Source organism: Hippoglossus stenolepis, chromosome 1 (genome assembly GCF_022539355.2).
Source record: "Hippoglossus stenolepis isolate QCI-W04-F060 chromosome 1, HSTE1.2, whole genome shotgun sequence".
NCBI lineage: Eukaryota > Metazoa > Chordata > Actinopteri > Pleuronectiformes > Pleuronectidae > Hippoglossus > Hippoglossus stenolepis.
Genome location: NC_061483.1, coordinates 20,275,704 through 20,300,711, shown reverse-complemented (window position 1 = coordinate 20,300,711; position 25,008 = coordinate 20,275,704). Strand labels below are relative to the sequence as shown.

At 41.3% G+C, this 25,008-nt stretch overlaps 1 protein-coding gene across 4 annotated transcripts in view; it reads right to left on the bottom strand.

Moving 5' to 3' along the window:
• tln2a (talin 2a) overlaps window positions 1-25,008 on the bottom strand; it is a 93,240-nt gene that overhangs the window by 51,003 nt on the left and 17,229 nt on the right. For 3 of the 4 annotated variants that reach the window (XM_035163420.2, XM_035163449.2, XM_035163430.2), the window contains exons 2-4: window positions 17,490-17,537; window positions 600-771; window positions 82-179 (exon numbers count right to left, since the gene is read on the bottom strand). In XM_035163420.2, coding sequence (XP_035019311.1) covers window positions 82-179; window positions 600-735 — 234 coding nt within the window. In that variant the 5' untranslated portion in view covers window positions 736-771; window positions 17,490-17,537. Of the gene's footprint in view, window positions 1-81; window positions 180-599; window positions 772-17,489; window positions 17,538-19,943; window positions 20,108-25,008 lie in introns of those variants that run through there. The other variant, XM_035163441.2, reaches the window with a different exon arrangement.

Sequence of the window (25,008 nt, the reverse complement as noted above, 5' to 3'; positions counted from 1 at the left end):
CTCTGGGTAAACAATGGCTCCATGGCAACCGTCATTCATAGGCTGTTTGAGCATGTGGGTTACACAGGTTGATGTATTTACCCCGTTGCGGAGCATGTAGTAGTCCAGTGTCCTTCCAGACTCCAGCCAGATTCCTTTCCTGGGGTCTTCATCAGACAGAAACAGGCCGTAGTCGGAAGCTGGAGCAGAGAGGAGACAAATCAGCATTTAAGATACTGTGCTGGTGAAAGTTATTCAATGTGTGAGGATCAGATGACAAAATATCCGCTCCAGAAGCTCTTCCAAACTTCTCAGTTTTTAGCTGCTCGAAAACTCCGTAATAGAGTAGATGCCAATATCCGTAGCAGAGTTGATCCCAGAACTGTCAAAGGATGTATCAACAAGCAGCATGCGACTGGATTTGTTATGACCAAATGTTAACTACGTGACCGAACTATGACAAACAACATATTTTGGTCTGTTGCTCAGGTCTCAGCCAGGAGAAGTTACGTCTCCATCTCCATAATCCTATGGCTCTAACTCCAGCATCATGCCTCCCTGTTTCTTCTACAGTTTACACCCCGTCCTGTCTTTCTTGTCCATTTCTATATCCGTCTTACCCTGTCCGGTCTGAGCCTCTTGGACTCTCTCTCTGATGATCCTGCAGGCATCGTAGACGGCTGTGCAGGGCTCAAACTGCATCGTTTTCACAACATTGCAGTGGCGAATGCAGATTTTCAGCGACAACACCACCATCCTGGCAGGTGTTGTGGGCGGAGGCTGCGGCTACACCTGCACAGAAAAAGACAGAGGAGGTTGAGTTTATTTAATGGCACAAGTGCAGTATGGTCCAAAACGTAACCACAGGGATGAAACCCGACTTTGCTAAATAAGCCAGATGACGACACTGACCATAAACAGTAAACTAAATGTTACAATTATTCACAGTAGCATCACAAAAGAAGCACATCCCAAAAAACGCTTTTGATTTACACTCGCACACCAACTCTTGAGAAAAAATGTAGTTCCCTGTCATTACCAATGTTTTTCAATATGAATGTGAAGAAAGCTTCATAAAACAAAAGAGCGGACAAGACTTTTTTTAAACAGCCCATCTGGGGACTCTCTTTCGAGCATAGAAAATAAAGCTCAAAGAAAATGCACAGCAACTGGAAGCAGAAAAGCAACTCTGCATCTATTGTCACATGAAGCTATAGTGAAAACAAACCACTGTTTAAACATCAGACCTCTAATCTGTAACTTCACCGATGACAAAAACATCAACAACCTGAACAAATATTAATGTGGAAAGCTCATGTGGAAATAATTGTATTGAAACAATTAGCCTTTGCACACATGCTGTGCAATCAGAGCGACCGGTTCAGCGATCGGTACATTATAATCCCCACATACACAACAACACATTTTCAGCGCGTTGACCTAAAAGCACGGTTTACATTCTCTTACCATATATAAACTTAATCAAACTATATCCTTATCCCTGTTCATGGGTATGTAACACATAAATAAACTATAATCAACGCAGCTATATTACTTTAATAACAATGAATCAAATGACGATATGAAAATAGTGTGACCGTTTGAAAAGCTAAACTAGTAGTGATGAAGCGACAGAGAATTATCAGATGAGTCTGCTGCTGCCCTCAGCTTTATGGGGAGTTTCAGCTCATTGTTCAACTGTCCAGACCTTTATTAACTGTTTTTGTTCACTCTCACCCCTGTGGTGTCTTTTGTGGCTCTAGCTGGCAGCTGTTTCTCAGTGAAAAAGCTTTAAAACCCAGTTTAGCTGCTCAAACACTTGCAGCAGCAGATGTTTTAAACCAGCACGGTGCAACATGGGACAGATATGACATCTAATAAAACCAGTGAAGCTCGTCAGTATTTTTTATCTAGAAAATTAAAATAATAAATGTAGACTGTGTCCGAATAAACACAGGTATATAATAGTTCGACTTGCAAAATGTGATGCAACTATCATTCAGCCCAGACCCATTGGTTTAAAACTGCAAGGTGAGAGCGCTGCGAGCGTTCAGCCAAACTACGCGAATCAATAGGACATCATTTACTCGTAGACTCGGATCCCAGTTAAACTGTTTACAATTGTAGTTTACACATTTTCTGTGTGTAGAAACCCCAACAATAAGCAACCTCACATCCCACTTTAACTGGTCTGCCTACATCAGGCTAACTCTCTTCTGATTGTTTTCCTACTTCCTACAGTTAAGCAGTCTACATTTGAGTTTCTCTTTAATCAACAGGGAAACTAGACATTAGAAACATCCCTAGTTCAGAAATAAATAAAAACACTGCAGTGATTCACAGCGACTAAAAGACAGGAAAAAGAAGCTCAGACAAGACAGCTCTGACCTCCCCAACAGAGCACCTCCTGTCTGGGACCAATGGAAACACAGGTCTCCTCTATGCCGGGGGGAGGTCAAAGGTCAGGGGTCAGTGCGGTCCATGGCTGAAGTACACAGGAGGCCCCTCATCTGCTCCGCTGGCTTCTGACCCTGACTCAGAGATTCAGAATCTGGTTCCTATGTGAGATGTGTTCACATACAGGAGTGAAGGTGTTTGACTGGCACGCCGTGCTGAAACTCGGTGTGTTAAAGATTGTTCCACAAAGTTGCCAAGAGAATTTGGCATCCACCTCTACTATGAAACACGCTTGTTCAAACACAACGTTAAAAACCATAAATAATCAGTCAGGCAGCCTTTTCAAAGACGAATGTGAAGCAGATCGTTACCATTTTTTTTTCTGAGAATATTAAAATACATCTCTGATCTTATTTTGAGTTTAATAACTGCCTCCATTAGTGCACTTCTCTTCATCGCAGCCTGAACGTTTCTCAGTTATTGCTCCGTCTCAATCAGTGAAGCACTTCCACAAACCTCCTGCTGATGCAGGGTTGGACCAAAGCCAAAACACTTCACTTACCATTGGCTGTAATTCACACCGTCAGATCCCAACACAACTTTAAGGGCAGGCGCCATCTTACATCAGTTACAGTATGAGCGGTTATTCTAGTGATCAAGCAGCGTGAAGCTTCAATTTGTCCGAATGAAAAGTTCTGTCTCGAAATGAACAATCACGACAGACAAAACTTTCCATGACCCCCCAATAAAAGCGACTTTGTAGTGACACAGGCTTGAGGGTTATTTTCAAGTTTATGAACATTGAAATACTACAAATTATGTGTTGTATGAATCCACAAAGCATGTGCATCGGTTTCATAGTCCAGGTTATGGTTCCCCCACACCCACCTTTTCCTGTTTTGATTAAATCACAGACCCTCGATTAGGGCTGGGTGATATATGATAATTCTATCAAGATAAAAATATTGATATCAGTCAATAGCGATAATTATCACGACAAATGCCACATTATTATCTCTTAAATTTAAAGGCTGATTATTGCTTCGGAGTGAAGGTTAAACTCTTCATTTTGGACGGAGAATGACAAACACTGAACTGTTTGATGGTCCTACTTGCTGGTGAACACAGCCAGCATGCAGCATTCAGCAGATAAAGATTTCTTTCAGGAGTTGGTAGAGACCACAAATACAGGTAAAAGAGATTGAGCCAGTCGGTCCAAAACACACCTTTAATTCTATATTAATGTTAGTCTGTAGTTGACTGCGGATGTGTAAGTTTACAATATCAACTTAAAGGAGATGATATGTTGTGTGCACTACTTCTTCTGCTTCCCCCAAGGGGCCATAAACCTGAAGGTTTGAATTAGGGATGAGCGCAATTAGTCTACTAAAGACAACATTCTGTTATCCTCATTAGTCAGCATGAGAAATGCAAGTCATTTACAAATCCAAGGCGGATGAATAATGTGTTACCTCCTCACTGTGCTTACACAATGGATAACGATTGTATCAATATATAATGGACCTTTGTTTCATTAATATTGATGCAAATTATATTGCAATCATTTTTGTTTTTTTTTGTTTTCCCAGCCGTAGCCTCTGTTGTTTATTCACCTCTATGAACAAATTGAGCAAAACCACTGTAAATAATGTGATATTCATCTTTTAGACTGTAATGGCTGCCGCCTGGGCCTCTACAAGTCTGATTAATGGTCAATCAGCAGGAAGAAGTAAAGAGATAAGAGGAAGCAATGAGGAGAGAGCAAGATAAACTAATTATAATATGATGAATTGTTTATCAGTGGAACCACCGGCAGGCGCAGCTCGACCGCAGGACATGAACTGGGGAGAAAGCTAAAGTATGGCTGTGTAACTGCAAACATAGAAATCACTCTTTATTGATTTTAACATAATGCTACATCACGGTTCACCATGTGTAATGTGACCAGCATCGCTGAAATCCAGCGCACCCCGAGGTGCCTGTTCATTTCACTGTAATTGCGTTTGCAATGTGAAGCCAGCGGGTCGACACTCCAGTTTAATGAATTTCTGACTTGTTTTGTGAAACCACGTCCCTCCATCACATCCATGAGTCTCACTGGAAACTATAAGGATGTGATCAACAGGTTGTACAGCCGACTGTGCAGCTCTAATGTCCGCATGCATCAGTGTGGGTGTGGTTACAGACAAGTGCAGCAGAGCACATGTCTGACCACACCCATTAGAGTTGCTGCAGGTTTAGAGGTCAAACTAACAGCGGTTAGACAATTCTTTTCCACCTGGTGTTAAGTCTTTCTTTCTTTTTTTTAAACACTTAGTGCTTGATTGATGCAATTAGCCAAAAGAAAGAAATCATGATACATGTACAGATGTACGTAGCTTCAACCACTAGGGGTCTCTATATCAAAACAATGGCAACCTTGTTTGATGATGTTATGAAGCAGCATTGGATCATGGGAGTTGTGTTCACATATCATGTTCGCAGATGAGGTCACGTAGAAGATTTATTCACGTTATGCAGGAAAAGGCAACGGATAATCATCCTGGATAAAAGTAACCAATAAAAACTGTGGAAAGAAAAAACAGTCAACTGGCTAACTGGCTACCACATCGCCATACATCATTTGCCCAGAAGTTATAGCAGAGACGGGAAAAGCCAGTGGTAAATATAATACAATAAAAAAGGCAACCAAACTTTACTTTTAGCACCACCTACGAGCCATTTAGCTTCTTTCTCTCAACTGTACTGACAACGCAGCGGAATAATAATTTAATATTCATACAGTCCATTACTCTTAGTAATGGGGCTTAAAACTTGCAGAGGAATTCATCATTATGCAGGTGTGTAAACTGAAGGCCAACCTTCACTATAAAAAAATCAATGAGCTCACATAAAACCTTGTTGTTAGTGGCTGTGTCCCACTCAGCCTGGATCATTTATCTTTCCTTAGACCCCATTTAGCCTCTCAGACGTGAATCGTCTGTGAATTATAAGTTCCTTCACTGCAGACAAACAACACATTTACACAGTCAAAAAAACATAAAACTAGTCATTTCAAACTTTTCTTAGGTAAATCTCTCCATCAAGACATATAGAGATTCCATTAAAGCTTAACAAGGCATCATATACGATGCATTTCCCCTTTTCTAATATGAGACAGACATCTCATCAGAGTGCTAATCAAATCGAGTGAGAGGGTTCACGTCCAGTGTCAGACGGAAAGACAGACGGGCAAATAACTACCTGACAAAGTACTCAAAACTACCTCAGTAGTAGTTCCTGCTATAGTGTCTCTGGGACCATTTTGACATGACCACACGTACACACACACACATACGAAAGTAAAACATTACAAGCCACACTGTTGGGGCTGGAAATCAAGAGGAAAATGTGTCATAAAAAAATAAGAATAAATAAGATAAACTAGAATGGGATTCGGTACAGCGCATACCTCTGCAGAGGTTCAATTCTTTTAAAATAGTTCTGGTGCCTAAAGAGTGCCACAGTGAAAAAGCTTAAAACGACAGTCGACAATATATATATATATTTTTAATTATTTTATTTCATCAAGATATTTGCATACTTTGATAAGAAAATCAAGAAAATAATTGAATCTGCCCAAAAATGTAATGAATTGGTCCTTGACCCATACCCCACCCCGCCAGCACATTTTTATAAAAAGTAGTTTCTGTAGGTTTGTTTAATCCTGTTAACAGGTCAAAACTGGCAGTATTAGCCAATCCTGGAGTGGACATTTTATTAGCTCAAATCTATTTAGTTGAATTGAGATTAACAAGTTGATAAAATCCCAGACAGAGAGGCACAAGGAGTATTACCCTAGTAAATAGCAGTTGCAACTTGAGTTCCATGAGACAAAGAAGAGCTGCATTTATCAGAATAAGCTGCGTGTCCTCCTCTGCAGCAACCTGCTACACCACTCTGGTCTTCATCTCCCTCCATGCTGGTAAATCCATCTGGATGCAGGCCCTGTGTGTTTGCCTGCATGCTTTATTTACCTGGCTGACTGCTTTATGTGAGCATACAATTCAAACACCTGCTGCACCAGGATGTTGTCAGTCCGTGGCTTTATCTGTCTGATTGCTCCCTTTCAGCTCTGCTCCACAATGCTCACTCCTGCCTCAAGAGGGAGAGGAGCTAGCCCTTCACAGCATCACCCATTTGCAGTCATCATCCATTAGGAGTTGTTATGAGCAGAATTAGAAAATTAAACAAATGTAAAACCCTGAAGCAGAGAAAAATAAGTCAGTGGACTCACATACTAAAGAGAATGAGAGCAAAGAAATGTAAATGATTAATACATTGTACGCTCCCACACTGTAATACACGAGCTACAAAGCATTCCTCCTCCTCCTGACTTTAAACCCAACTGCACCAGTCACACCTACACTCCTCTGATCTACTGCACGCTCACATAACAAAGAGTAGTCAACAGTAGCACTCTGCTGCGAGCCAACACTTCTCATGTGGTTCACACCAACAGCAGCAGAAACTCAATCAGGGCTTAACCATAGTGGACTAGCTTTTAGTAACTCATTAATTTAGCAAATAGATTCATGGTTCCCAGAAAATTTAATCTAGTTTCACAAGGTTGATATTTGTGGTGAGTGAAATATCTCGATGGACTGTCAACAAATATAATAGATATATTCCATGTCCCGAACTTGTCCTGAATTTATCTGTAGCGCCCCCGGCAGATCAAAGTTTCCATGTCGTCAGTGAAATATCTCAATATCTACTGGATTTATAATCAATCAATACTGAATACACAAGTTAATGGTTACCAGAGGATGAATCGTGACAACTTTGGCGATCCCCTTTAACTTCACTGTTATACCACCAGCTGGTTGACATTTTGGTTGCTATTGAAATATTTCAGCAGCTGTGGGTGGATTGCCCTGAAACCTGATGCACTTATTTATCATCCCCAGAGGATGAGTATGTCATAGCTTTAACCCCCTCATCCCCTTCTGAATAAGACCAATTACCAACCAAACTAAAAGCTTTTCCCACTGCCTCCACTCCACTTGTGTAGCGTATGTAGTGCTATTTAGCAAAGAGGCTAAAACAAATAGGTTCAACTACATTGGTGAACAACCATATAGTAGCATGAAACACATTAGCATTTAGCTGAAAGCACCAGCATATCAAAGTATAATCTCACAGAACTGCTAGCATATTGATTTAATGTAGAGATTTAACTTGAAATTTAGTCAGTGGCTTTTTTTGTGTGGGTTTTTCCATTTCCCATTTTTGACTTAGTTTTTTGTAAATTAAATGTTTTTGTAAAATAAAATAACAATTCCTTTAATTTTCAAATTTTGGATTCCCTAATGAATATGAATATTACACAGGATACATGGACTTATGGCCCCACAGTTCAGACCGTGTCAAGTACATTGAAGAAAAAGTGTTGAACAAAAGTCAGCTGTATTGAAGCTGCTGAGCCCCAAAGGTCTTTTTAGCCTTGTATCATATTGACCCAGTATAAAAGCACACACCGAAGATGTACATCTACTAGCTTCCAAAGACACTGAGGAGTTGAGGTCACTGGAAAAGCCGATACTGTTCTTGTACTCGTCTTTCACAACAGAGTTGCCTGGAGCATAAGTGAGGCGGCCCTGGATGTGTCATATTGGTGCAGGTCAGAGTCACTGAAGGAAAACTGCACCTGGATCCATCCACAGAAACATGAACGCTGCAGAACTGAGAGCGTCTATTTGTTTTCCCACCGCCGAGAGCCTTGATGAGTAGATACAACTTGGTCTGATGTGCACAGTTATCACAGAGACTTAGTGTGTTAAGCTTTGGAGTGTTTGATTCAGTAACTCAGAGACACAGGCTTTGACATAGATGCATAAACACAGACATCACAGCAAAAGGCAAACGAGGCAGCGAACGCCAAAACGAGAGGAAAGCAGGTTACATTTTCCCTCGGTGTACACACACAGGAGTCGATTTCATTTAGAGAAAAGTGCCAGCCTAAGAGTCAGACAAAAGCTCACCAGATAAAAAGGAAAATGAGAGCGAGCACTGGAACATGTAGCTTTTGTTCAATAGATCAATGAGGCGCAGCAGTGCCTTCTGGGAACGACCAGGCCCTATTACAGTAACATGTCCTCTAATCTAATAGCAGAACAGTTCACAAGTTGAACAGGCCAATCCCAGAGGGTATTCTGGAACTGGGAACATATTCAATATTTGGCCAGAGCATGTCGGCAGCCTAGTTTCAACACCAGGGCCAAAGTGGGCTCGCACAGGGATGTGTATAGTTCATCTGCTGACTTTTAGTTCTATGTAGCATTAATTCAGCAGCTTGTTGCCTTCAAAGATGTGTCAACCGTTTCTTCTGAAACAACCTCAGCAGTAAATAAACCAGTTTGTACCACAGCTGCTTTCATATCCCTACAAACACCTTCTAAACTAAACATTAAAAACTCCCTTTGTCCGTTCATCAGGTAGAAATCAAAACCCATCATCATCCAGCAGACCAGACCTGGTGTCACGAGAGTGAACTTGTGACACCAGGCAGAGCCACAAGAAAACAGCGGGTGATGAGCTGAGTGATATCAATGCCTCCTCTAAGTGCATATGAGCCGGTCAGCGACATCCTGCTCCTGCTCATGATGAGGCTCAGACTTCACACAGGCTCATGTCCAATTAATTTCTTCCCTTCTAATAACTTCTCTGTGTAAATGAAAGCAGGCTGATTGAATGTGTAAACCTCTCAGATCTGTCGGAGAGACGACACTACAGGGGTACATTTGGAAATACATGTAAATGGGTTAATTCAAATGTATGATTGAGTTCCACATGACCTATGATGAATTGGTCTGTTCGTACCAGAGAAAACATGCTGATCATTACAGAGTAGTTCCTCCTTTACAGCCTTTTTCAACCTGCAAGAAACTTGATAAATGCTTGTTGGGAGTGAGTGTGACTAGGGGAGAGAATAATGTGTCCACAAGTCAGATTTTTCTTTTTTAAAATCCATAAACCAGAGTGGGGACTAGAATAAAACTATTCAAGTGTATGATGATGAATTACTGTGTTTTTTGTTACTGCAATTTACACATCGCAGGAAATAAAACTACACCTACAAAAAAGAAGAAAAAGAGTTTAATTGCTCTTCACATTAGCACAAGATGGATGTGACACATGTGCAAGAATACGCATGCACATACACAGACAAACACCACTAATTCAAAAGAAGGCTACATGAGAATGAAAGCCTGTTAATTGTCTGCCTGGTTAGTTGTGTGAAATTACACATCTATTCACTACCTGTCTGTTCTTGCATATATATATATATATATATATATATATATATATATATATATATATATGAGAGTGTGTGAGCGTGTGTGAGAGAGAGAGAGAGAAAGAGATCCTGGCTAACAGAGGAGGCAGGCAGGTGATGCATCTGTGTTGGCGGCAGCACCAACACAGGTGTCGGGTTTCATACGGAGAAGATGAGACACACAGAGCAACACTCTCTCCTATCAAACACAGAGCTTGTTGGTGATGCCTCATTCAACTAAATATGATGCACAGCCACATGAAAGTGTGATAATTTATGGTTATCGCCTTGTTGTTGTGTTTTTACGTGCCAATTAAAAGGAGACATAACTTGGGAGAACTGCTCAAGCTCAGATTAGTGTTTACAAGAATGATAACCCTGAGAGGGATGGACCTGGGAAATATACCATGTTGGTGCTTAGATTTGCTCTGCTTGTGCTCAAACTGTGCGCTTGCACTCGGCCTGTAAAATTCCCCAACCAATAGAATGGCAGGTGTATTGTTGATGAGCAAAACTGTCCCGCCCTTTGTTGTGAGTGTGTTAGCTTTACTTCTTTGAGATTCCCGTATGGGAGGTTGCTTTAACCAGTGTCATGCACTCCTGTATCCGAGAGCAGATGTTTCGTTGTCTGGATCGCAGGAAAATTGTCCGTGCAACAAAATATTTAAGTGCGAACGCAGGGTTTTGAGTGAAAACATTACAAAATCTGAATGTAAAATCAAAGTCCTGCTATCAAAGACCACGCTGTTGAATAAAGAAGAAAAAAATCCCAACAAAATGAAATACGGGGCCACATCCACACAAAACACATTTTAGTTTCAATACTGCGTCTCAGCCGATGTATTAATGTAAACAGGAAGCAGATTGTCTTTGTGCAAATGGTTGCCTATAGTTGTAAAAAAAAAAAAAGGGAAACAGCTATGATGAAAAGTTAGAGCAGGGATGTCTTTTCTTGGACTGATGACAAGGTGTAACTTTATCTGACAATAAGTGTTAGAAACCCTTATATTCACAGCTGTTCGTCGAGTCGTGACTGATAAGAACCAATCATCATGTCCGATTGTCTCCGTTTCTGCCGGCGCAGACTAAAACACAACCCTGGAGTTTTCAAACTAAAATGGGGCCCACAGCTTTTCCAAAAGTCTTAAAGTTGAAATTGTTCTTGTGTCGATGAACCCTGAAGTCAAACCACCCTCACCCTTAAATCCTTGTGCACAATTCGTCATACAGATATCAACTTTAATGGCCACTTGTAAACAGCAGCGACAAAGCATTTATAAGCCACCACCCATATTACAACCATCCCTCAATTCCTCATTTCAGTTTTCTCTTTTAGACAACAACTTTTGTTTTCCATTTAGAATATGGATTCAACCTTTACCTCGCATTACTCTGACAAATCTGTTGCAATTTGAGGATGCGCTCAAATATAGGTTGCCATGGTTACAGAGGCTGGCTATGGCCTTACCAATATCTGATGTACTTTATAAAAAGGCAGGGAAATGAGAAAACTCTAGCAGCTTAAAGCTTCACATATTTGTGGATTGAAGCTGCTTCTGGTTGAGAGTTTATCACAAAAATTCAAAGAAAACAAGTCAAATGGTTCAATGTCAATGACTGATGATGAAGTGTAAAGTCTCTACAGCTCAATGAGACCGAACGTTCCCTCTAACGTAAAAGTTAGCTGAACCCTCTTGGTTGGGCTTGTAGTTCCCGAAAGCAGAGGGGACACATTTAACAGACGCACACATGTATCACCTCCTGTCCGTCCATTATAAAATGACTTCTCATGCTGCTGATCCTCAGTGAATCAGTGTAGACATTAATCAAGCTGACATTGGAGGACACTTCCATAGGTGGATTGGTGTATTGATGATTGATGAGTATTGATGAACCTACAATGATAAATAAGTATATCACACCAACTCCATCTGTTGTACTAATGAAGAAAACTGAAAGCCCGAGGCTGTTCATTTGATTACCAGCGTTCATTATTCTCGATCCAAACTAAATGTAATATGTTGCCTCTGGTCAAAGAAAAACATCCATTGTTTCTCATTATGTTCTACGTTTATGTCACCATTTACAGCAATGTTTTTCATCATCTGAACGCTGCTTTGTGTTCTTCCCCACAGCACGGATGCAGGCAGGAAATTTGCATGAAGGCAACACAAACAAACATGGAGGAGAGTGAACGTGGAACAAAATGTGGTAATTCCAAACAAGCCAACATGAAAGGAGGAGCGTGTACTTAAAACAGGAGCTAAATCTGTCACACGGACTTGGGTCGGGTATGAAAAGTCTGACACAGACAAGAAAACTGTACTTTGCATATTGTGCAGCGGAATGATCGCAACAACTGAGTTAAAGAACAACTAACCTCTTCCACCACCTACGCAAGAATTATGTCCACACTCTACAGATGAGAGATGAAAACAAACCACAAACTCAGACGCTGCAAGAGGAGTTTGTCCATGACACTGAAAGAATGATAAAGATGTACTGAGGTAACAGCCGCTGGTCCAACTTAAATCTGCAAAGACATGGCCCCAATTTACGTGGTCGAGAAAAGGAAGGAGTAATGATATCTTTCATTCATTTGTCATTCTCTCATGTGAAATGACCGTTATTAACTCGACCAATGAGGTTATGTTTTCATCATCGTTTCCAAAACTACCAGACGTGTTACCACTGAATTTGATGGATGGATGTGGTATGGCTCAGGACAAAGTCATTATATTTTGGTGCAGGAATTTCTTCTCAGTTTGAACATACGACCCTCACTGTGAAGCGGGGTTAGGAGATGCTCAAACACAAGTATCTACTGAGTGACACATTCTCTCCTCATGCAAACCTGAAAATACCTCGAAAGGTTTAGTCATCCACACTCAGGTCTTTGCTGCACAACAGCATCCCTCCATCAAATCCACAACTAGTGAACATAGTGAAACCACCATGACAAAACCACTGAGCCGAGTTGAACTTTCCCTTGTGCCTGAGGCCAGCGGATCACTTAATGCATCAAGTGCTTTACTCTGTGCTGTTGTGGCTTTACCGTCTCCCGAATACAAGGATCTGCAATCACATGTTCTGCACAAGTGCTGATAATGTGGAATGTGTACTGTACACTATTAAATTAACATCTTCTGCAGTAATTAATCCGTGTCAAGTCGGTTTCACTTCAGCACAGCGGAGCTGCAAGATGCTGACATGGGCGAGCTTGCAGCAGCACAAATGCACTGCTGATTTATCGTGACAACAAGGGTGTAGACAACATGCTTTCTCTCTGATGGGCTTTGATTCAGTCTCGCGTGACAGTTTTGATCATCTAGAGTTGGGTATCTTTTGGGTTTTTTCCGATACTGGTGCTAAATCACTGCTGGTACATAAATAATGCCAGAACCCTTTCAGTGCTTAATACAGCAAAATGCTCCAGCCCCAAACTCACCATCAACTGTCTCTTTACCACCAGGACAAGGGACGCCCACACTGCCGGCTGATGTGCTGTAGGGTCACGCAAGCAGTCAAACACGGTGCATCCTCCTGTTTTCTAATGTGTCACCAGGTCCTTTCCTAAAGTCATTTCCAGACATGACCTCTGGAGGATGTCCGCAGAATTGGGTCCAGACTTTCTCCGGAGTTTGCCTTTCAACGCAGCAGCAGGAGATGCTCCACTCAGGCACGTTCACAACATCACAGAAATCCATGTGGTGTACAGGTCAAGGGTGGTGTAGCAGGCTAAGGCAGGATGTAACGGATTGATTTTGCTTCGCTGATCACGTGTTTTGGTTTACAGCACATCGTCACCGGCCTCTGCTGTTGTCACCAAAAACTCTCTTGATATCTTCTTTTAGTCTTTTATCTGTATGGCACCGCTTTTTCACCCTGAGATGTTTGTTATGTTTTTGTTTTGTCATTTTTGCATCTGTCGTTTGTTAGAGACGTCATCAGCCCACTTGCTCTCCTGCAGTTTTCTCACATTGGCTCCTTTGGACATTCTGTTGAGTTTTTACTAGGGGCGGGTCAGAGAAAGCCCGCAGAAAGTTCAGAGGCTCTCACTGGGACATGCGTGGTGATGTTCATGTTGCCTGTATTCAGGACAACTTATGTACAGAGCTCGGGCACCGAAATGAGGCACCAAAACCTGCATTGTGATTCGGCAGGCAGAGGGAATGTGTCCTCACTTAACATGTTGAAATATGGATGGAAACAGAGACATTTCGTTTACTAGGATTGGATGTGAAGAGTGGGTTATTGATGGAATATGTTGCAGGGAATGATTGAAAAATAATGGTTACTGTACTTGAGAACAATTCTGAATACTTGCAGATAGAAAGATATCTCCCTCAGCCGCTCAGCTCACAAGGTTATTTCTGGTCAGGACGTTTTGGGCTCATCTATACCCATGTCACATAAACACTCCTGAGCCCTGAAGTTTCATGGGCAAATCATAAGATTGGGAATCAATAAAAGCTATCATGTAAGGTCCACATAACCACTTTGCCTTGGTCTGCTTTTAACAGGTATTCTAGGTGGACTGTGTCTGGTGGGGGTGTCTGGTTTAGTCAAGGGCAGAGGATAACTCTGATAAAAGTGAGAGCCATTTCTTCAACGATAATTCCATTGACTTCTGAGGCAATCTGTGAATTAAATACTGTATGAGTATTGGCTATAAAAATCTATTTGGGTGAGTATCAGATGGCGAACATGTTAGGGCAGTTTTAATAGTGAGGGTAGTGTTATTAGTTGGTGTCGGTGCTGCTGAGTATTTGCATTGCTGCGAGTGTAGTCATAATGAAGTGTGATAGCACGACTGCAGGGCCAGAGAAAAAAAAGGAAACGACTAATGACAGATCACGTTTCAGAGGTCTCTACTCGAAGATCACCATTCAAGGGGCTAAAAGCAATAAAGTACATGAAACCTCTTTGAATTAATTGGTATGAAATTATCAAATTTATTGATAAGCAACCAACAATTTCAGCCAACTCATTGCACAAATACAAGGGCCTGTTTGAATCAATCCTGAGAGAACCCAAGAGTAATTTGAGAAGAAGATCCAAAGGGGAGACCCGTGGTAGCCACATTGATCTGAATGCCAAAGAGGCCTACGTGTTTCTGGACACAGAGGTTTATTTGGCAGCGCTGACGTTGGGATTACATGGCCCTGCACAGCCGCTCTTCCCGAAAAAAAACAGGTGATTCACTGCGACTGTGCCGGTCAGCTGCTGCAGCGACTCCAAGTCACTGCTTCCCAGCAAAATGTGTGTGGGTGGAAGGAATGCAGCCATAGCGTGGAGGAGTCGGGGGGGTAAAATGTTGTCAGGGGCCAGTCATTTTCCAAGCTTAGTAAGATCCACTGAGACCACAACTCTAATAAAATCCATGAGCAGCAAGTTGACAGACTGAAGGATTGGTCACACCTCAGGTCTGAGGGTCACTCCATTGTTCACATGGACACCAATATTCTGATGTCAATGCGATTAAAACAATAATCTGAATAAGACACTGACATGTAGCAAACATTTTCTGATACCTGAATGAGGTCATACTCTTAATAAGCAATAATCCAATGAAGACCTTTATACGTCTTAGATCACTTCACATCATCGGTTGACTCCTGGATATACCGTAACGCTCCTTCTTTCAAACTCTCAGAGGATTTTCCAATAAAATAAAATAATAAAAAACATTGTAATAGTAAGAGAGAGGGTTTGGCTTCCTTCTAGAAGAACTACAAACTGTTCAAGTGTGACATCTCCTCCTTGTTTAGGAAGTAAGCCAAGTGAGCCAAGCTTGTTCCAGGAACAACTGACTGACGGACCACATCCTCTTTACATCCATGAACAGTCCCCATGAGAGCTGCATGAGTAACATGACTAGTTGTCATCGGCTCAAATGTACCTTTATTAACTGCAGGTAAACAACACATCACTGCAGATGAATAATTACACTGCTGACTCAGTGAGTCCACATCTGTGAGAGTCAGGGTCTGATGTGACTGCTGAATAATGCGGTGGTACAGATCCAAATGCTCTATAAGATAAGTTACAATACACCTGGCATTCAAAAGCACGATTCCTTGTGTATAGTGTGGTACGCTTCAAGGGTGTAACTTAAGTTGCTAGGAGTATCTCATTCAAACCAATACAAGTTGATGCCGCGAAGCAGTGTTGGATCATGGGAGTTGTTGTCTTCACCACCATTGCAGATGAAAATCGACATGACACAGCCCAGGTGCATGCACTGTTCACAGATAAGGTAATGCAATAAAGTTGTATTCGCATTACGCAGCAAACGCTAATGAGTATTCATGATCCATTAAGAGGAGGCAATAAGAACAGTTCAAAGGCAATCAAAATAACACGTGACGTTAGCTTGGATAGAATTGGGGATTTCTCTGGGTTGGAACATTGTTAAAGACATTTTGGATAAGTCCAAATAGAGGTCAAGTCATTTTTAGACATTTTATTGAACAACTGTTACATATTATTTCTTTAACTTCATTTAAAGTCAGATTTTTATGTGATTATAAATGTCAGTGTCAATAAACTCCAAATCAACTTGTATTGAAGTAAATGTTCAACAATCTGTTCCAGTGATCACAAATCTGAGAGTGAATCTGGATACAGTCCCAGAGTCGATCCTGAGTGAGATCAGCACTGGCTCAGATCCAAAGGAACACGCTCTCTGTGAGGAACGTTTAAACAGGAGACTGGTGAGAGGAGAGATGGACGTCTTCATCCACCTCCAGCCCGCACTGACATTACTGCCTTCAGGTAAACAGCCAGGCTGTGGAGTGAAATGAGTCAATTTACTCTCTGGAAAACTAAACCACACTAAATATAATCTCATCTGTGGAGTAGAGCCTGGTTACAGTGACTGGACACCACATGCTGCCGGGAAAACAACTCAATGGCTCAGCTTGAAACCGTACATTATTGTAAACTTTCAACACACACACACACACACACACACACACACACACACACACACACACACACACACACACACACACACACACACACACACACACACACACACACACACACACACACACACACACACACACACACACACACACACACGATGGTTTCCATTTGACAGCTCTAAGATTATATTTCATGAGTGATACAGGTTAGGTACGTATGACAGAGGTCCAACACACTGCTTTAAAGAGAAAGAACCATAAAGATGAAAACAACTAAGAAAAACATCAAACCATAAATGCGAGAAGGAACTGAGATGCTGTTGCAGCAATGAAGAGGAGCAGAGGACGAAAGGTACGATGAAGAAATCTTCCTGGCTTCGATTCTCTGACACTCCGCCTCCCTGGCAGCTGCACACTGGCCCTTATCATGACAAGCCTTGCCAAGACAAACATGTAGCACACATGACAGAGCAGACCGTTACACCCCCACTGATGCAATGTAGCACGCTCCAAGCAGCATAATGTCAGCCAGCTAACAAGAATATTTACATGATGTATGTGAATTTGCCTGGGGTGAGAAATACTGACCATTTCACTGGCCAAGAGTCCGGGTCGGCACAATCCTTTGCATCATAACATTCAACGTGCAATGATTCTACACTTTTCAGCTCCTCCTCTTTCGTGCTAAAGTGTCCGTGTACAAAACATTAGTATTGAAAGTATACACACACATGTATGTATGAAGTTATTTCCAGGGGAGAGGCCTGCCGTGAAACCAGCAGTCAAAGACATTCTCCGTTCTGTCCGGTGCTAACAGAGGATTTAAGAGAGGCGATATGTTCATGTTTCCATTATTAGCTTCTTACCTTATTGCAGAGGGAAATGCAGCCTTCTATGTCTGCTGATCTTCACAGCTGAAAAGACAAATGGTAGATATGTATAAGATAAATGTACAAATATGTATAAATAGGTTTACATACAGTAATAATAACTAAATACAAGTAAGAGATTGATTCACTGCGCTGTGTAGACATGTCCCGACACGCTCTGCAGTATATTTTTAGATATTTGCCATATGTGGAAGCACGTGAGCAGTTAACATATACACTCAGGGCTAAAGAGAATTAAGATATGCAAAATAGTCAGAGGCTGGTTTCAGAGGCGAGACAATTACAGCCTCTTAAGTGGATGAATGCAAATTTGTAAAAAGCACGTTCCTCATGTACAGAAAATAAGATATTGAAGTCAAGTTAGTTTCTTTACCCGGAATATTTTGAGGTGGAAAAACAGCCCTGAGCTCACATGACACAAGAGTGCTCCACTAAATATGTAAATACTGTTTTTATACACAGACATATAAATTATTTAAAAGTGAAACTTGGTATTATGATTGCATTATTAAATAATTCAACACATAGTATACTCTGAAGTTTGTTTCCATGTCACATGATGTGGTATGTACATAAATAATGGGCAGTTTCTAACTTGTTACTAGTGGTTGAACTTGAGTTATTGCAAGTTATTGCACTCAGAGAACACCTTGATGTGACCTACAATGTTGTGACAACTACAAGGCAACATGGAGAAGAATGGCACTCAGTGGAGCCCATACCTCCGCCAAGGCCCAACAGTCGCCTTCACTTCAATCAAGCTGCATCAAATTACACACACTCATAGATATCGGTTCCCTAAACATGCCGGTTTGTTCCATCAAGATCCATCCACACCAAAATGTAATGGGTTCTTTTTTGCCTGATAGCTCATCCTTCCACAGAGTTAAGTGTTAATCCGTCCAGTAGTTTTTGCATAATCCTGCTGACTAACAAACAGTTGTAGATGAAAACATCACCTCCTTGAGAAGGTACTAAACAACTGTGACATTATCAAAAGGGACAGTGTGCATCACAGACTTTTACAGGACAAGAGCTTCATGTTTTGACAGCTTTTGTCAGTTTCTGTCAGAACATTTTGCACCACATCTCGAAAGTGCTGCTTTTTGAAAGCTGCATATTTGTTCTTGATGGGGATGAAAGGAGGCTGAACATGACTTCCTTTTGTAAACCATAGACTGTGTGTAAAGGTAGACCATATGACTGCTCCACAAAAATTAAGCCACAGTGTCTCAATCGCAACCTGGTGGCTGGCTGCAGTAAAGGTCATAAATCCCACCTCCTCCATGTAAGCAGATGGGACATGGACTAATCTAAACTAACATTGAAAGTAGACGTTAAATTTGGATGTCATTGTAAAACATGTAAAACAAAATAGGGTGACAGCTGAGACTGACTCACGATTGGTCGAACATGTGCCTCTGTCTCGAAATGCACAAGACAGGAGCGGTCGTAAGCCATATTTTGGCTTCATTTATGGAAATGGAGACGATTTGTCCATCTTTACGTCCAGTTTATACATGGTACAGACTGACATTCCATGGATAATGTAAACAGGATAAAAACCTTAAAATAAAAAATGTAATGCATTATTTCCACAACACATCATTCCTTTGTCAAGAATACAGCTTCTTCTCAACCTTAACTAATTTATATGTACGTCATGGTTATGCTGGGCCACTAATGTGCTGTTACGTTATGAAGAGAAATGTAAAGAGTAAATTAAGTCGTGGCTATTTTGATTTCATAATTGCATTCAAAATACTGTCTCCTAAATATCATTCTGGGAAAATACTAATAACCTAGAAGACACCATTAGCCTCGTCTATAAGACAACAGTAACACAACAGCGCACTTCACTTTGTGTGGTAAAGTGTAGCTCAGTTTGCAGTCAGGTTGGTATCTGTGACATTTTTGCTAAAGTTTCCAAACATTCTGGAGCAGAATAGTCGATATCAGTACAAGCAGAATATCTCACGACAGACAGTGTGGGTTATTAGACTGTCTAGGCCGAACGCAGCCAGAGTTAATGACACGGGCCACCGCAGCTCCACTGACAGGCAGCAGACTGATATGGGACGAGTGTGGTGAGACACGCGCTGGATCAGAGAGAAGCAACACACCGCAGGCACTGCAGGTACATCAACACACACAAACACACTCAACAAGATGTGCTGTGAGCAATAATGCAAATACCCACACACAGGTGAAGTGATGTATTCGCACACAGCCCTGGTGTGATAGGATTAAATACTTTTCTCCAGGTGCGAAGTGAAAGGCTGCAGCATCTTAATCCGCCCGAGAGCAAAGAATTCCAAACAATGTAACATGAGAGGGTCGAATCCAAACAGCTGCCTTCTGATGAAAGCAAACACTGGCCGGTGCCCCCCCCAAATCGTCCCCAACGATCTCCACCCGGCTTCTGATTACCTGCTTCCTCATATGCCTCCCTCCGAGCTCAGCTGCAGCTCCAGGGGCCGCCAGCAGCCACAACCTGTCCCTCGAGCGTCATCCACACACTGACACTGGCCGGGAGCGGGAAAAGGTTTTAGGTTTCTTATTGGGAGGCTAGAGATTCACACAATGACTCACTTTTCAGATTGAGGAGGTCACGATGTTAGACTCCACTGATTCACTGTTATGTCATTAAAGAACAATGATCAGAGGAATAAGGTTGAGCACAGCGACACTAATCGTAGTCGAGCAGGTTGTAATTCTGTTTTTAATTCCATTTAGTGCAAAAGTGCATCCACTCATGTGCAGAGGTGTGAACAGATAACACAGATAATAACTGGAAAAATGTCTCTTATCAGTTATTTTCCCGTCAAACATTTAGGCTTCGGCCCCGACTGATGCTGAAATCGCCTGAAGCCATCTGAGACTTGTTCAGCTCCTTCAGGAGCCACAAAGGGCTTTGTAACACACATCTGGTTGCTTGTATGAGTGATGACTACGCATGTGAGTCTGACATCTGGGCTGTTAGCCACACGACTGTGTTTTAATTAATGAAAAATGATTGCATATTAATGCTGTCATTGTAATGTCATTGTTGTTGTTGCTGTTACATCATCCCTAGCCATTACATTGTTATTGCACAACAGTTATAAATCTGGTTTTAATGCAACTTAATATTATCAACATCTAATATATATATGTATGTAAATTACATTTTTTCACAAACGTTTTATTTTGATCATTGTATTTTACAATTGAAATTGCAAAATGTGTGGTTAAAGGACCAGTATATAGGATTGAGTAGTTTTTAGTGGTGAGGATACAGACTGCAACCATCTGAATACGCCTCCCTTTCAGCGGTGTAGAGGAGAACCTGCAGTGGCCCCTCAGGTAACTAGGATGGGAAAGGACCCCTCTAGAGCCACTGATTGGTTTGTTGGGCGACTCTAGAAACATGTTGGATTTTGTGGAAGAGGATTTTGATTCTGAGCAGCTTTGCACAAGGTAAGAAAACATGATTCTAATTGTTTCAGGTGATTACTCACTGATGAATATGTTATTATTATATTCAATCTGTCCATTATCTGTACCGCGTATCCTTTGTCGCACAGGGGGAGCTGGAGCCAGTCCCTGCTGACATCGGGAGAGAGGCAGCGTATCTCACTCTCACATCCACAAGGTCAATTTAGAGCATCAGTGCTCCCCAAGACTTGCAAGCAGACTTTGTAAAATGCTTTTTAAAATGCTTACAATCACTTTGCTCAAACTGGAAAAATGCCAAGATGTGCGATCCAGGGTTAGTTTAAAAAGTATTGTTATATGTCAACTGTGTACCACTGTGTTTAAATTCTGTCATGACAAGTGGTTATTAATGTGACAAATAACAGGGGCTCATATCATATCGAACCCAGTTCAGAACATTAGAGGGAAAATTTCTCACATATCAAATAGGGACACAGCGACAAAGGAATCCCTTGAAAGAACTGATGATAATGTGACAGTAGGGAGATGCTGAGTCTTTTGCCTCCAGGTAAACAAACCTGAGAACCCAAATTACACAAAAGCCACTAGAAGACAGAGAAACCTTATCTGATACAATTTAAGACATTTACATTCCTGTAATTCTTCCCTCTGAGCCTGAGGGCGATTGCTTGGAGCACAGTTCAACGTGCGCAGCTCAGGAAACACCACCCAGGGGTGAGCGAGATGCACGAGTCACAGCTTTGTGCCTAAAAACCTAAATTAATCTCAGCATATTTTGTTGGATTAACTTGTGTCAAATCTGTCAGAGCAAGAGAAATAAAGTACATGAGGTTCATGGTGCACGTTCAGAGGTGGGGAACGGGGGCACATCGCCACTGGCAATCTTTGGAAACACAATGTGCCACTGGAGACTTCATTGTTCGTCCGTCCTGCGGTTTCATTAATCACACAATGCAGAGGAGGAGAGAGGGGACAGGTCAGACAATACGGTGCCTGGGAAACACCTTGCCCCGGCCCCAAAAATGAAGCTTTAATAAATGTGCCCCACGAAGACACAGCTGGATCACACACAGGTCAAAGTGTCTTATTTATCGTCTCGTATTATTTTACTGAAGGCATGTGCATCGGTACATGAGGGAAGGAAGTGTGTGTTGATGAAATGAATTGTAGCAGTTTGGCCCAATAAACAGAAATTTAAGCCATCAACTAAAAGGATACATTTAAATTTGTTGTATTAATGTGATTTATCGCACATACAGTTGTTTGCACTCCGCAGCTCCACTAAAAGGAACGGGGGCTGGGTGCTATGTTGTTTTTGCTGAAGGCCACCTCAGAGATCAATGGCAGCTGTTCACTGGGAGTAGAGCATTACTCATTCCCAACCACTTTCCCCCCCGGAAACTCTTTAGAGAATGAAACACTTGGTCTCTTAAAAAATATATGTATATTTTTAAATCCCCCAAAAAACATTATAACACTTCTTATACGCCAAATGCAGCTAAAGCCGCTAAAAAAGATTAATTCCTTTAACATTGCCCGTAGAGGGTTTTTTTCCTGGAGAGAGAAATCTGGAATGAAAAAAGATAGCTGCTGCACGTTGTTCCTGAGATGTATAAAATATGAAGTACACAAACGTTTGTGGCTATTTACGTGCCAACGCCCGGAAGTTACATGTTCATCATAATGTCATCAAAAGTGCAGTGGGAGAATCGAGACTTCCAAAATAAAGAGGAAAAAGAAATTAGCGCGTTCAACCGCGTGTCATGTTTCCGATAAAAGCCAGACTTTACAGAGTCATTGAGCCCGAGAGTAAATGCTGACATCATCCATTCCCATAGCAGTGGCAAAGGGTGGTTTCATAGCCAGACAGTTATCTTAGCTTAGCATAAAGACTGGAGGCAGGTGGGAATAGCTACCCTGGCTTTGTTAAAAAAAAAAGTATTTAATCAATTTAAAACCACCGACCAGTTGCATATTGATAGAATTTTTCAAATCAGTAAATCAGCAGAAATCCTTCCTCACATGAACTTAGGCAGAGGAAGCTTTAGATTGTGTTTCCGTCCTCACATGAATGGAACTTTTTTTCCGACTGAATATTCATCCAAATTTGGGATCTTGACAAATCATCACTTAATTTTAGTGCACATTAGTCTGGCAACTGGCTCTGTGCAGTCGTTCTGCAGAGAGATAACCGTCTCTGCCAGCTCGTCCTTGGGGCGTTAAAACTGGAGCATTAAGGACAATCTGATCATTTCATTCTCCTCAACATCAGCAGCAACCCTCTACATCAATGAAACCGAACACTTTCACCTAAATAAATGAAATGATTTAAACCAGTAAGCCACACAAAATGTTTGCCCTCACATGGAAACCGGGTGATATTTGAGGAATACAAAAAAAAAAAACTCCGGATGATGTTGCAGCTTTCCAGTTACCGGGAGGATTAAAGGGCCTAAATCACAACAAACATCACAGCTCAGCCGCGCAGCACAGACCGACCGAAGCTCGCTAACTGTCTGTTATCTTCCACCACTCTCGTGGATAAGTAGCAGGCCCAGATATGCAATTAGCTAAATGGCTCCATGGGATCCCTGCGTAATTAATGCAGCCAGGGGGGAGGTTCTCTTGTGTGGTGGGGGACTCATTACCCGCTGCCCACGCACCGAGCCACATGTCCAGAATTGCACTCATCATATAGAGTTTAATACCAGAGAAAATGTTGACTTTTGACTTGACCCAGAACTAAGTTAGGTGCATAATACCTGGATAACAAAATATATACAATAGAAGTAAGCAAACTTTCAGATTATTAACCACATTGCTGTTAACATTTGTATTACAATTTTTTTAAATTATAGTTCTATAACTATATATGTACTTGTATTAAAATTATATTAATTATTGCCACTGTAGTATATGTCTGCCTACTGTAACATATTTATTGTGCTAAAGTTGAGTTGGCTCCGAAACAATCAAATGTCAATACAGGTAATGATCTTTAAAACCTTTGAGTATACAACAATACAAATGTTGAATATTGAGGCAGATAATGTAACATTTCAGTCAAGATATCAGCCCGAATTTGACCAAAGTCACAAACAGAAGCAGCAGATTCTACAATTTCAACTTGACGACCCCCTTGTTCACCAGAAGCCAGCAGAGCACTGCACCCAATAACAATAATGCCTCCATCTTTATAAACACATAGCATCTGCTCTCACTGTGTTTCTGTGTAAGAGTGAGCAATATATTTTCTGCAGCAGTACAGACTATGATACTGAGTCTTGCAGCAGTGATCCCATCCTGCATCAAGAAGTTCTACCCTAAAGAAAACGACACACTCGTCACTCAGTGGTCGATCATTGTACAGAGATCCTCAGAAGTAAATAACAAGGAGCAGAGTTATGTACTTTACACAAAAATAAACTGTTCCTATGTGACCGTTTGTGGATAAAAAATGACTTCAATGCAGCTTTCTCCTAATTTTGTGTCTCCAATAGAATAAGCACAAATATTTTCATTGTGTAACTAAATGATATCACACCCCTTTGTATTGTGTGTAAGTTCAAGTATTGAGACAAAAGGAGAAAACCAAGTATGGACCAGGTCCCTTAAGCCGTTTTCAGACATGTCCAGCTGAGGATCTCCACAGAATTGGGTCCGGACTTTCCTTCTGAGTTCTCGTTTCACACATGCACAACGCAGCAGGGGATTCGTCAACAAATAATCATGTGGAGGATTAAAGCTTTTTAAAGAAAGCCTCAGAGCAGCTACATTAAGGCTGCATGTGAATTTTCGACTAATCTTGAGACTATTTTGGGGGTTAGTCACTTTAATCTGTTGGTCCATATAATATAGTAAAGTTTAAAATTTTCAACTCAACAAATAAAGCCCAGGGTGGTGTAGGTAGTGTGTTGGCAAACAGACATGTTAAGTTTCTGAACATACAATACAGCAAAAGCAGCATATTATTAATTTTGAGATGCTGGAACAATTGAATGATACAATTAATTAATTAATTAATTAATCAATCTATCGCCAAAATAGTTGCTGGTTA